At 39.9% G+C, this 12,506-nt stretch overlaps 1 protein-coding gene across 15 annotated transcripts in view; it reads left to right on the forward strand.

Moving 5' to 3' along the window:
- The window catches only part of MCF2L (MCF.2 cell line derived transforming sequence like), a 155,788-nt gene that overhangs the window by 72,615 nt on the left and 70,667 nt on the right, over positions 1-12,506 (forward strand). Inside the window, exon 1 of one of the 15 annotated variants that reach the window (XM_062619721.1) lies at positions 7,789-8,668. The exons of 13 other annotated variants lie outside the window; for them this stretch is intronic. In XM_062619721.1, the coding sequence (XP_062475705.1) occupies positions 8,596-8,668 (73 nt within the window). In that variant the 5' untranslated portion in view covers positions 7,789-8,595. Of the gene's footprint in view, positions 1-7,788; positions 8,669-9,207; positions 9,514-12,506 lie in introns of those variants that run through there. One more of the 15 variants, XM_062619739.1, reaches the window with a different exon arrangement.

Below are 12,506 nucleotides of genomic sequence, written 5' to 3' on the forward strand. Positions count from 1 at the left end.
GCTGCTGGGAGGTGCCAGATAAATGCATGCTGCTTTTCTGGGCAAAGTTGATAGAGCTGTGAGCCTTTTCCTTCCACTCAGGTACAGTGAAGAGTTTCTTCCTTCTTGCCTGAAGAAAAACACATGAAATCAGCTCAATGAAATCAAGGGGTTTTGTTGGTGGTTTGTGGAGACTAATGTACTTATATGTTCTTATTTATTTGTAGCTGAGCTGCTGGTTCCTTTACTAGCTAATAAACTAGGGAGATTAACAGGAAGATGTGGATTGTTTTTTAATGCTCTAAGGAATTATGTACATTTAACAGTAGGGATTTAAACACATGTCATATGTAAGCTGCACCAAGTTTGTTCATACTGTGGAGAAACTTAGAAAAAAAGCCCTGAGAGCTGCTGGAAAATACTTCTAGAATCTCACAATGAAGAAAAAAAAAAGGAATATCTGGGGTCCCTTACACCTTGGTTCTCCAAGTGCTCTGAAGAAGTCTGTGCCAAATGTTTCTTAAAAAAATATCTCATTTCCTGCCTGAAGTTCCCCTCCAAAATGTAGCACAGCAAATAAATCCTCACTGGGGAGTGGGAATACTTCTGGTGTTACTTTGCTTTTGTTCTCTTTGACTGAGCAGTATCTTTGGTTCTTTTCTAAGCCTTTGAACTGGCTGGTTTTCTGTATTTGTTATCCTCTGTATTCTGTGTTTGGTGTCCTGGAAAGGTGTATATGTATTCATCACTGGCTAAACTGCTATAGTGTGGGGATCAAAAGCGCAGTAGTCAACAGAAAAATGTTTGAGTAAGGGGAGATGGAGGCTTCTAGCAAAAGAAATACAATCTGTCCTGTTAAAAAGACAGTTAGATACTTCAAAGATTGGCTGCATGTTGAGACCTGAATTCCCTGCACTTGCTGCCACCACAGTGCAGGGAACTACAAAGGATGCCTTCACCTTTGGTCCACTTGCCCTGTGCTTTTTCACTTTAGTGCAAATACAAGAGTAAGGGCTAAGTTAAAATTACATTGAACTAATCAGGTACACACTTGGTAAGGCAGGAGCTGGTGGGAACTAAATACATGTTTTACAGATGCAACAAGAGGAAAAGCAGAAAGAATGGCTGGGGGTTGTGGCTGGGTTATCTCTTACTCCTTTGAGATTCATAGGCGTTACTTCAGCTGCTGCATGTGTCAGAACAAGTGGGATTTGCTCTTTGGCCTTTGTTTCATCCTTCTTTACATCTTCATTCTTCTTATGGTAAGAAAAAACACCAAACTGTTTCAAATGCTTTTGAGGGTTGAGGTGTTAACCCAGAGCTGCAAAAGGCAGGGACTTGGCAAGTTTTGTTTTCTGTTAATTGCAAAATCCTGATCAGCAGAGGTGAAGAGGTGGATGTGATGGGTTGCCAAGTTTTTACGGGTCTTTACTCCTTGTTAGTGAAAGCTTAATTGCATCTCTTGCAATGTGCATGTATTGTTGTTGTTGCTCATCTCAAAATAGTGGGAAGGGTTTTGAGGTGAGCTGAAAAATCCTGCCTTCTGAAGTTAGAGGCTAATGCTAGTAAACTACCCTTGGCAGAGGAGTGGTTTTATTGTCTGAATGCACAACCCTGCCTGAGCTGTCACATCTGGGCAAAGTAAATACAGTATAATATGGTAAGTAACAATATTTAATGTGGAAAATAAAGGTAAAGCTGCTGTTGAAAAGCTTGGTCTCTATACTGCTTTCATGAATGGGCCAGGAAGCAACCCAGGAAATTGGAAAAGAAGGAAAATATTTGTTGCTTTAGGTTGATTAAAATCTCGGGGACTTGCTGCTTTTTCAATCAGGTAAGGGTATAGGCTTCCTGTTTGCTTCCTGGAGACTGGAAACAACACAGTTACAGCTGCTCTGCTGTGGTTGTTTATGGATGTTACAACAGCTCTTTGCAGGGTTAGATTTTTTTTTTTAATAAAGTATTAATTAAAGGATCACTCCCTTTTTTTTTAACAAAACAATAATGTTTTCTTAAAGGTCTTGCATCAACAAAGTAAAAAAGGTCAAGTGTGATTGTATGTCGTATATTTATACAGAGAACAACCAATGTGAGCCTTGTCTTCCCTTCATCGACTAACTTTAACCAAGAGTATCACACTGCTAAGCATAAGGAATAAGGTATTTTATTCTCTTGCTGCAGTGAGATTTTCTTTCTTGGGAGGAATTGAATTTCTGTTGAGAACCTGAAGCAGTTCTCTGGGTTGACTCCCCAGAAGAAGCTAGCCTAAGTGTGTTTTATGTTCTCTTTGTTTTTGATCCATGGAAAATGAGCTCTGTTTTACTCTTTGCTGATGCTAAGTCTCCTTTTCTTGAGGAAACTGGGGAGCTCGTTGAAGCCTAGGGGGTTGAAAAGAGTGGCAATGGGAGAAATTGATATACTATATTAGAAACCTGTAAGTGGAGGAAATGGCGAGCTTTGAGGATTGCTTGACATGTTTGCTTGCGTTTTTTCACACTTTTCCCATGTTTGTGGGGACTTGGTGGGTTGCACAGCCACAGGCAGCATGCATGCCTTGGCCACAAAAATTCTAAGTCATGAGTCAAAATCAAAATGGGCTTGAAAGTAAGAAGCTGTTAGGTAGACAGTGACATTCTTATCCTATCAGTTATGTGGGTTTGACCATTTTCAAGTGTAACCCCATCGTAATGTGAGTCAGATTTATTCAGTGTAAGACTTAAAGCTGATGGCCAGCTCTAAGGGAATTTGCCTGTACTCACCAATCTAAAACGGCAGGTAACTGAGATGATCTAATAGCCAGATCTATTTATTTATTTTATTTGAAGCTATGAATGATCCTCCAGTACAGAAATATCATAATTAATTTGTCCAAATACACCCCAATGATTATTTTAGAGACATGATAGAATGTTTTCTGTCTTTTATCTTGAATTCTCTTCTGTCTGTCCTGTTTGCTGTTTCAGGATTTCTGCAAATGTCTTTTCCTTTCCTTCCTTTATAATAAATAATTTTGCAGCCTTTATCATCAGTGTTACAGGAGCGTCTGATATTTTTGTTGGAACTGAGTCTCCCACAACTTTTGACCTGAAAGTTTTTCTGCTTCCTGAATACCTTGTTAATCTGGAAAAAAAGATGATTCTGTGTACTTTGAGTCATAAAAAGGGTTTCCTATTGCTGACAAAGTTTCATTTTATATTTTGACTATAAATACAGTTGTGGTTGTGGCACAAGTCATCATTTGTTGTAATGGTCTCTTTGTTTTCCTTGCTTTCTGAAGTAATATTCTTACTAAGTTTGTATGTTTCAGTATACAAAATAAGCCTGATTTGCCTTTCCTGAGTTTAATTCCTGTGGTGCTTTCATCACATGTTTCTGTTCTCGGTATTCAGTGTTGGGTTTTCCCTTCTGCCACTAAGCTCCATGTCCAATTATATTTTCTGTCTCCTCTACTCCCTCCTTTAATCCCACTGCTGCTGTAAAAAAATGGATCTCATCCTCGTGGTTTTCCTGAATTTTAGTCCTACCTAATGTCAGTGGTGACTTGGTTTCCATCTTTAATTACAGTTTTCAATTCTTATCAGACTGTAGTCCCCCATCTCCTGAATTTTTAATACCATTGCAGCCAACTAAGATACAGATCCAGAAGTCCTCTTTTCCTCACCCCAGTGCGGTCTGTGTAGCCACGTCTCACTGCAGGCACTGCTGTACACGGAGTACTGCTGCTGTTTGTGATATTAGAAAGGTCACATCCGTTTCTTGGCTGGCTTTTGTAGCTGTGGACAGACAGAACTGTCACCAAATACTACAGGATAAAGTATTTTACAACTAACTCCTGAGTGATGAAATTTGACCTGAAGGAAAATCCAGTGTTTGTATCTCTTTGACATAAGAAGCCTTGGTAAATCCTGCAGCACAGTGAAGGGGAAGCCTATGATTACATACTTAGAAATTGAAATAGATACGTGGTAATTGCATTCAGTGACCAGGCTTCTGTCATGGTTTTTGGGAGAACCTCAAGGTCACAGGGTCAGAGAAGTGTCATCCTTGATAAATTTTATTTTCTGGATATCTGGTGTAAGGGATGTATAATCTTCAAAGCTTTGAAATGCAAAGAGTACTTTCAAAGTGTAATGTCTCAACAGATTTCCCTAAGTTTCTTGGCAATATCATTTTGGAAGATATTTCAGGGTTCATGCTATGAATTGAACAGCATTTTAAAGTGCTCCAGCAACTCTTGATATTACTAGTATGCTCATTTTCATGGAAAGAGTGTCTATCTCATGATTCATAGTCTCTATTGTTTTTTTCTGACCATTATTTTTGATTGCATGTGCTTGCTTAAATTTAGGTTTGGATGTGATAGAGAACTTTTCTGATGACTTAGCATCTGACTTGAAAACTGCCAAAGAAGTTTCAAAATGGGTTAGTTTTATTGCTGCACAGACATTTAACAAGCTGCTTTGTATAACGGATTTATACAAACCCATGTGTGTGTTTTTGTGTATCAACTCCTTTTAATGCTTTGCAATCTCTTCCTGTAAACCAGACAGAATTGGCAATTTTGAATGATGACTTTAAAAGAGTGAAACCTTTTTTGCATTCGTTCTTTGGGGAACCCCCTCCCCACAAAAAAAAATATCCATCAAGAAGGATTAGAAGGAGAAAATGAATAGGGCTTTTAAGTAGTCTTGTATGCTCAACTAGATGCTAACAGATTATGCATCAAATTGCTCAATGTCTTCATAAATTCCATCCAATTATAAATTCTGAGGTTGCAGGTGCAAATTAGGTTTATTTTGCTATGTGTTTTTAGAGAGACTATACTTTTACATTATGCTAAAAATCATGCTATAAGAATAGATCTGTCACGCTGAATCCCACAAAGTGCCACATCATTTTATTGATGTCCTTTTTGCTAAGTACTGCACCCCTGAAGGAAAAATACATTTAATAATTATACTTTAATGTTGAATTTACTGAACTTTAATATCCTTTACCACTAACCAATGTTGCCGCCCTCATGCTGCACACTTGCATGTGTTTTATTGAGCAGGTACAGGATCTTGTATTCTTTAAGCCCCAGGCATAGCTTCCTTCTCTGGGTTTCATAAAACTGGGGTTTGCCCTCATTTCACCTTGCATGCATTCTTTAACAGCATCTCCCACAGTGCATTGCTCTGTGGGTTGGAATATGTCACTCAAAGCCCACATTGAGGTGGCAGGGAGAGCTTAACCTGAGTGTGGAACATGCGTGGAGTTGAAATGATTTTTCTTGTGTTTATAAATATAGAGACATGTGCCCACACAGATTTTTCTCAGGAGGGCTGTTGCTCCTGTGTGTTTCAGTGTAGGTTAAACTTGCTCTTAAATACTATTTCTAACATGAGTGCCCACATAACACAGCTTTCCTCTCCAGTTGTATTTCAGGCTGGATCGTGAAAGCCAGGGAAGGAATTGGTGCTTCAGTTCCTTTCTTGCTGCTGTTCTTGTGCACAGCAAGGAGACCAGGTATTAAAACCATGGAGCAAACGCTTCCCCTATGCACATGCTCCAAAATAGAATGCTAAGTTAAAAATGCATTTGGTTTCTGTCCAGAGCCCATTTTTCCCACATGAGTGTTTCACAGGAGCCTATAGTGTCATTAGCCCAGTGAAATTTTAAGCTTTCTGTGTAGAATAGATCTGCTAAGAAAAAAAAAAACCAACCAACCAGAAAAAAAACCAAAAAATCACCCTTGCCTGAAATACCATTTAGCCAAGCAGCTGAGGCCGCTTTCCACAGAGACACTCTGTGGGGGCTCTTGTTCCTTCAGTGCAGCGGGAGCAGGCTCTGAGTCCTCTGTAGAGCACAGGCTGAGCTCTCTGTACAGTTTCCATGTGTTCAGTCTAAGGATGCTGGTTCCTGGAAGCGGGAGGTGAAAGATGTGTCTAGTTGTTAATACTGAAGGATAGCAGGGTTGAAACAAATAATGCTATATTTTGGTGCTCTTAGCCTTGGTCATTATCAGGCCATGGAAAATCATACATAACTGTGGGGTTTGGAGCTTTGAAGGCTAGGAAAGAAGAAGTTAGATGGGACCCTGGATGATGGATATTAGGAGTTGTGCTCCTCCAAAAAAAGAAATTATTTTTAAACTAGTACTTGGGTTTCACCTGAATGACTCATTCCACTATTTCCTCTGAAATCGGAAGGCAGAAGCCTGTTGAGAAGTGGTTGTCCACATTACGTACAACATGAAGGGGCTCTGGATTAGGCAGTGTTGATTAATATGGGGGTTTATACTTCCTCTCTATCTTGACAATGAGAACAATCACAGCCAACACTCTGTAGGGATTTCTTTTTCCTCCTTTACATTCATAGGTTTGTTTTTTCATTCAAGCAAATAGCCAGATTGCCAAAATACTAAGTTCCTGTATCTCACTGAATAGGTGTAGGTGAGGGTGATGCTTTTCTCAGAAAAGTATTCTTGCACTTGGTTTTAATCTTTGAAGGAAGGCCATGAAACTTCCTTGCCTTCTCTTTGCAAGTTTGGAAAGTACTCCTGTGCCTGCTTTATCACTGTGTAAATCTTCTGGTAACAAGAATTGGGTCTTCAGCATGCTGTGTTGCAGGTGACAGCAAACCCATGTTACTACTCACAGTCTTATCTAGCCAGCCAAGCATACTGCTGAGGACTCCCACTAGCAAGTGTTTGAGACTGGCTTGATGATGTTAACTGAGTATCGGTGTGCATATGGTGTGTCGTATGTAGTAGGATTTTTAGCTGCTCTGTTTTTCCTGGAGCCATGTTGTAGTGCAAGAGCTAGAAATAAAATGCTGTAAATTGTGATCTTTATTTGAGGGCTACAAGCCAAGATACCAATCTAGGAGCACACACCTCCACCAAGCCATTTAGGTGACAGTTCTGGAAAGGAGGGAGTCGAGACCAGACATAGATCCTGTTTCTGACTTTGTGACAGATGTTGTAATCTGATCCAAGACAGGTCGCTTACTCCTCTCAACTTTCACATGTGAGAGTATTTATGTGGCTTGCAGGAGCATTGTGAAGACTCATTCACCAATTTTGAACCCTCATCTAAGTCCAATATGCTAGTAATGACCTCACAGAATACAGAAAAGTTAAGTGAAAACTGTCTAAGGAGTGTTGTTTCTTTTAAATATACCTTTACTTAAAAATATCTGATTCTGCCTAGGAAACACTTGTGTTTTGACATCGTACAAAATGTAATGGGCTTCAAAATTAAATAGCAGAATTAAAATAAGTTAGCTCAATTATATTCTTCAGGTCGCATTTTAACGCCATGCACTGAACAGAGCTGCTTATGTAAATGGTAGTTATATTACAATACATCTGACTGGTTTGGGATTATCAACAGTTCCTGCTCTGTGGCAGATGACTGGTGAGAACACATATGTGGGGTGCTTCAGAAAATAACCTCTGGTGTGGTCTGTGGATGACCTGGGTTTGTTTGGAGGTTTTTATGGAATTGTTTGATGGCTGGAAGTGCTAAAACAGAAATAGAGCTTTTGCCCATCTGCAAATGGGATTTTGTGAACAGATGTAACCATCAATTCAAGCTTTTTATCCTCACTGTCCTCTTTCCTTGACCCCTCTAGTTGGGAGAGGGGTCTTATAACACCATGAAGTGAAGAAAAACAATCCATTTGTTTTCATATGGTTGTTGCTGTCACTCCCACTCATTGGCTCACTCTTTGTGAGTCTGGATAGTCAGTAACTAATTTAAAGTGTATTATTTAACAGGTAGTGTGTCACTGGACAATTACTTTAAAGAATCAAGTAAAGCAAAATGGCTCAGCATTCATATCTGAAAGATCGTATGAAATACTTTGGTTCTAGTTGATTTCTTCATCTTTTGTCTTGTTTCCCATTGCCTTATTATGAATAAGATTTGTACATATTTCAGTTTACAAAGTCACATTATTAGAATACATGCCTTTTTTGACAGTTGCTGCTGCTTTGGGTAGGCTCCTTTATAGGGAACAGGTGCTTGATGGATTTACCACCAAGGAAAGCACACTAGTTCTGTTCTGGCAAAGACATATGGGTGAGGATTCCCTCACAAATAGGAAATGCTGGATGTATTTCTGGGGAACTTCTCACCAGTAATTCATTGGATATGGACATCTGCTGCTTGAGTAGTTAATTTCCCTCTGTGGAGTAGGACTGAGTGTTAGAAAAAGATGATAATGATGGATTTACTGGATCATCACTTGTTAAAGCTACGGCTCTTAAAGGGAAGTTCTTGACAAGGCACAGTTAGGATTAATTTTTTAATGCAGTCTTACTCTGATAATGTTTGCACAGTGTGTGTGTTCACATTTAAAGTAAACGGCTTACATCTAATGCATGCCAGCACTTTATGCAGGAAGACTAGAAGCGGTAGCCAGCAACCGGCAAGCCCTTTGGAGACCTCTGAGCCTGCTGACAGGCACAGTTGCTCTGCATGTAATTTGAAGAAAGGCATTGTGTCCCTGGTGGCTTGGCTTTGACTGAAAGATGGAGTTTTGCGCTCTCATTTTGCACTGAAGACCGGCTCACAGATAAATAGGTCACTGTCTGCGGAACTATTTTGCAGTGAATCGATTAGAAGCACCATGACCTTAAGCCTGATCTCCTTGCTCTGCAAAGATATTGCTGAATTGTGGTTTCTTCTGAAGAAAAGCACAGGTGTGTCTAGTTTTTCAAATTTGGTTAGTTACTTAGGCAAGAGCTCTTGTCAGACAATGTCATCCTACTGAGGAAAATGGGATGTGTTTCAGTATAAAGGCAGAAGTTGAACTCTTTCTGTGTACGTTCATATATAATTTATTGTAATGGGTGTGTGTGTTCTGTCCTTGTGTAAATTTGCAGTATATCCCTTTATTTGCGGGTGTATTTCTTGGTACACCAGATGTGTCTGCTAAATCTATTCCTGTATTTTACGTGGAAGGTACTTTGTTCAGGATTCACTCATGCAGTGATTATGGCAATCAGAACTGCTGCTAAAGCTTACAAAGAGAATTTGCTTTTGCAAAGAGCTGTCCTGCTGAATTACAGTGGATTTTAATTTTCTATTCATTGCATTTTATGTAAATATCAGATATGTAATTTCTCCTGATCCCTATCTGAGGTAGGGAAAAAAATAGTTTCTTTCGAAGGACACAATTTAGCATCCCCTAGTTGTCTGTATAGGAGGGTTAATCTAACATGCATTATTTTTAAAATTCATTCAGCCAAAGCTTTCTATAGGAATGTTGTCTCTGTTAAGATATAGTGAAATAGTGGAGATATTATTTGCTGTTAATAGAGCAGCTACAGTCCGTTGCAAAACTGAAAGCATGTCTTGTGGAATAGGCACAAGCAAAAATTGCTTCCTTATTCTGGTGCTTGAATTCACATTTCCAGTTCTGTTTTCTGCTTTTGGAATGCATGACTATTGCAGAGGAGGACCAGAGAAAAAGCACCGAGTCCACGGGCTGGTGTCTAACCTTCCAACATTGTCGCTTTTGAAATGTCAAAATTAAATGAATCAGGTATGTAAAGGGTGGCTCTTCTTACTAATCTTTAAATAGTATTACTAACTGAATTATCAACATGTGAAGCTGGGTGCTCTGCTTTTCAGTAGTGCTCCATGCTATTGGTTTAATACCAGAAGGAATCATGCTGCTTAAGAGGAATCAATGAAAGGTTTAAGAAAGGTGGAGGAATTAATCAGTCTGGGTAACTTTTGGTCTTTGTATGCATCCTTTGTCTGTGCTGAGAGGGGAGGAGTGGATTTAGGAAACATTGATTATTACACAAGTGAGTGAATGTCTGTTCTAAACTGCAGAACCAGGGAGTGTTTTGTATTAAACCATAGTGGTGCATATGTAGCCGTGCCAGGACTATTTGTCTAAGTTGTCAAGACTAAAATGGGGTTTAATTTGTGTTTGATTATTGAGAAATGAGTAGCGCTTCTTTTGTTAGCAGCTACCAAGGCTTGATTTTCATCTGTTGACTGCTGCCGCTTCTTGTGGGCATGTTTGGCGTGCCAGAGGTTGCTTCTTCCCAGAGAACTGTTGCAAGATTTTGTGTTGGAAGTGCACAGGAAGGTCGCCCCTTTCCCCAGCACTGTTCATTTCTTTCTAAGCACTGTAAGGGCTATTTCTTGTGCCTACAGTCAGTAGATGGAATAAAATGAAAATGAAGGAGAGGACTTGGATACCCATCTTTCCACTCTCATTCCTGTGAAAATTTCCGAGGCAAACTATCTACTCGGGGAATTCCTTTGTCAGTCTATGTCCAGGAGTGGGGGTGGGGAGATGGCAAAAAAGATGGACAAACTGAAAAAGAAGATGGGTTTGGAATATAGGCGTAGGACCAGAGTGTCTGTTCTGCTTAAGGACCGTGCATGTAGCTGTAACCAGTACTGGTTCTGGTTTTCGGCCTCTGAATGGGGATGAAAGCACCTCCTGTCTTGTAGATACACTGCGAGACTAAAGTTTTCTGACACAGTTTGGCATTGCAGCAGTGTGGTGTGGAGCCAGTGCTGCCCATCTGTGGCCATGGACCCCAGGAGTTAGCAGGCTGTCTCCAAGGAACAGGATCTCATGGAGTATCCCTCATGGAGAGTCTCCTAATTTTCTCAGTAGGTAGAGGAAATATGGAAAGAGGATGACTGGAGTCCCAGCAGAGGTCTTCTGTGTGTGCTTGTAATTGAGGGGTGTGTTCTTAAAATCTGGCTGTCTCAGCCTTATTTGCCATGAAGGTGGACTCCCTTCATTTGTTGGGTTCAGGTGCAGCACATGGCAGTTTTATGTTGAGGAACAAATGGTGCAGTGGATGAATCATCGTCATTTGCTGCATCTCAGTGTTAAGAGCACGACAAAGCTTTGCCTGAAGGAGGTAAGCAAGGCAAGTCAGTACCACGCTTGTTTGCGTATGAGACAGGTATGAAGTGATCTTCTCAGAACTATAATGCTGCAGCAGGAAGGGATCTCCTATTGGGTGATAGTTTTGCATCCTGTGAAGCTGTTAGTTGTTGACACAGGATCTTTTTTGAGCGTTGTGAACAGTTCTTAGGAAACAAATTATTGGCATGGGATATAGGTCTGGGTTTATAGAAGTAAATCATCATCCTAAAACCACTGATGTGACTTACTTTGTTCATTTGGTTTTTTGCTTGTTAACATTAACTTATCTTCAGTCTCAAAGGAGAAGACTCCTCAGTGAGGCCAAATGAGGCTTCAGATGAGGATGTTCAAGGTCAAAGTTTGTTCCTTAGCCTCTTCACTGCGCGTGATTGAGAGATTCTGTCTCTCATCGTTACCATGTTACCTTGAAATGAGGGGAGCCTTACATGTTTGTTTCCCCAAATACTTTTATAGACACTGAGGCTTGGACACTTCTCTAAGCATTAAATATTCAGAACTTTCTTCATTGACATTGCTTTTCTCTTCAAAATGCAGCCCTGTATCTTCCCTTCAAAATGCATCTCTGTTTTATGCAGAAAACCCAAAGCCTTTGAAAATGGAAAGCAGTCACTGCCAGTACTTTTTAAAGACCCTGGCTTTTATACACCTTCATTCCATGGAGCTGTGGAATTGTAGCAAACTAAGTTCAGCTCTGCTGTTCTTGGTCTCATTTTCTGGTTTTATGCTCACTTAGGTGAGAGAAATTTTGAAAGTCATCACATTCAGAATAAGTGAACTATCCACTTCTCAGTTTGTACATGATAGGGTTTTGTTGGTTTTAAGTTCTAAGCAAGGATTTTTAAGAGAAAGCTATCAATCTTTGGACTGAAAGTATAGCAAAACAACCTCTCAAAATAGAGGTAACATCTAATTAGACTGTTGCGTTTATGGAAGCAGAATCTAATGTTTTTCTTGCAGATGAGACATTGAATTGAATCCAATAAATTGAATCTTTGTTGATTTGGTTTGCACACTTAGTTTCCAACAAAAACTGGCCTTGCTTACAGGGCCAGAGCTTTATTTAGTAGAACTTGATTAGTCATTACAGCCATATGCCAGATTCTTAAATGAAGCATCCATACATTTTCCAGTCTGAGACCTAAAAAATATGAAAATGGAGTTCTGTAAAGCAAAGAAGAGGAGGCTCTTGCCAAGCCTGTAGCATGCTGCCTTCAAAACACTGCATGTGAGCAGCAAAGGTGACTGTCTTGTATTAAGAGATTCTTTAACTCCCTGTTGTAGAGAGATACTGAACCCAGTATCTCCCTTTATCTGATCTCCCACAGAGATACTGAACCATGTCCGTGTCCTGCCTCTGTTCAGATTGCCTGAAGCAGTTCATATTAGCATTGCTTTAGAGACACATGATGGAGTTCATCTTTTTAATGGCATTGGGTAGTAAGCCACAGTGGTTCGAGAGCTACTTCATTAATGACTCTGGCATCTGTGTGGTAAGGTGGGACAGCCAATTTGGTTATGAACTCTGCAACCTCTTCTTTGTAAGTCATCTGTCCCACATACTGGGAAGTGTACAAGCAACTAAATAAATATCTTAGCTGAAAACTAGTCCTCAG

The sequence above is a fragment of the Pezoporus occidentalis genome, unplaced genomic scaffold (genome assembly GCF_034315485.1).
Source record: "Pezoporus occidentalis ecotype Australia unplaced genomic scaffold, CSIRO_AGI_Poc_V1 ctg105, whole genome shotgun sequence".
Classification (NCBI taxonomy): Eukaryota; Metazoa; Chordata; class Aves; order Psittaciformes; family Psittacidae; genus Pezoporus; species Pezoporus occidentalis.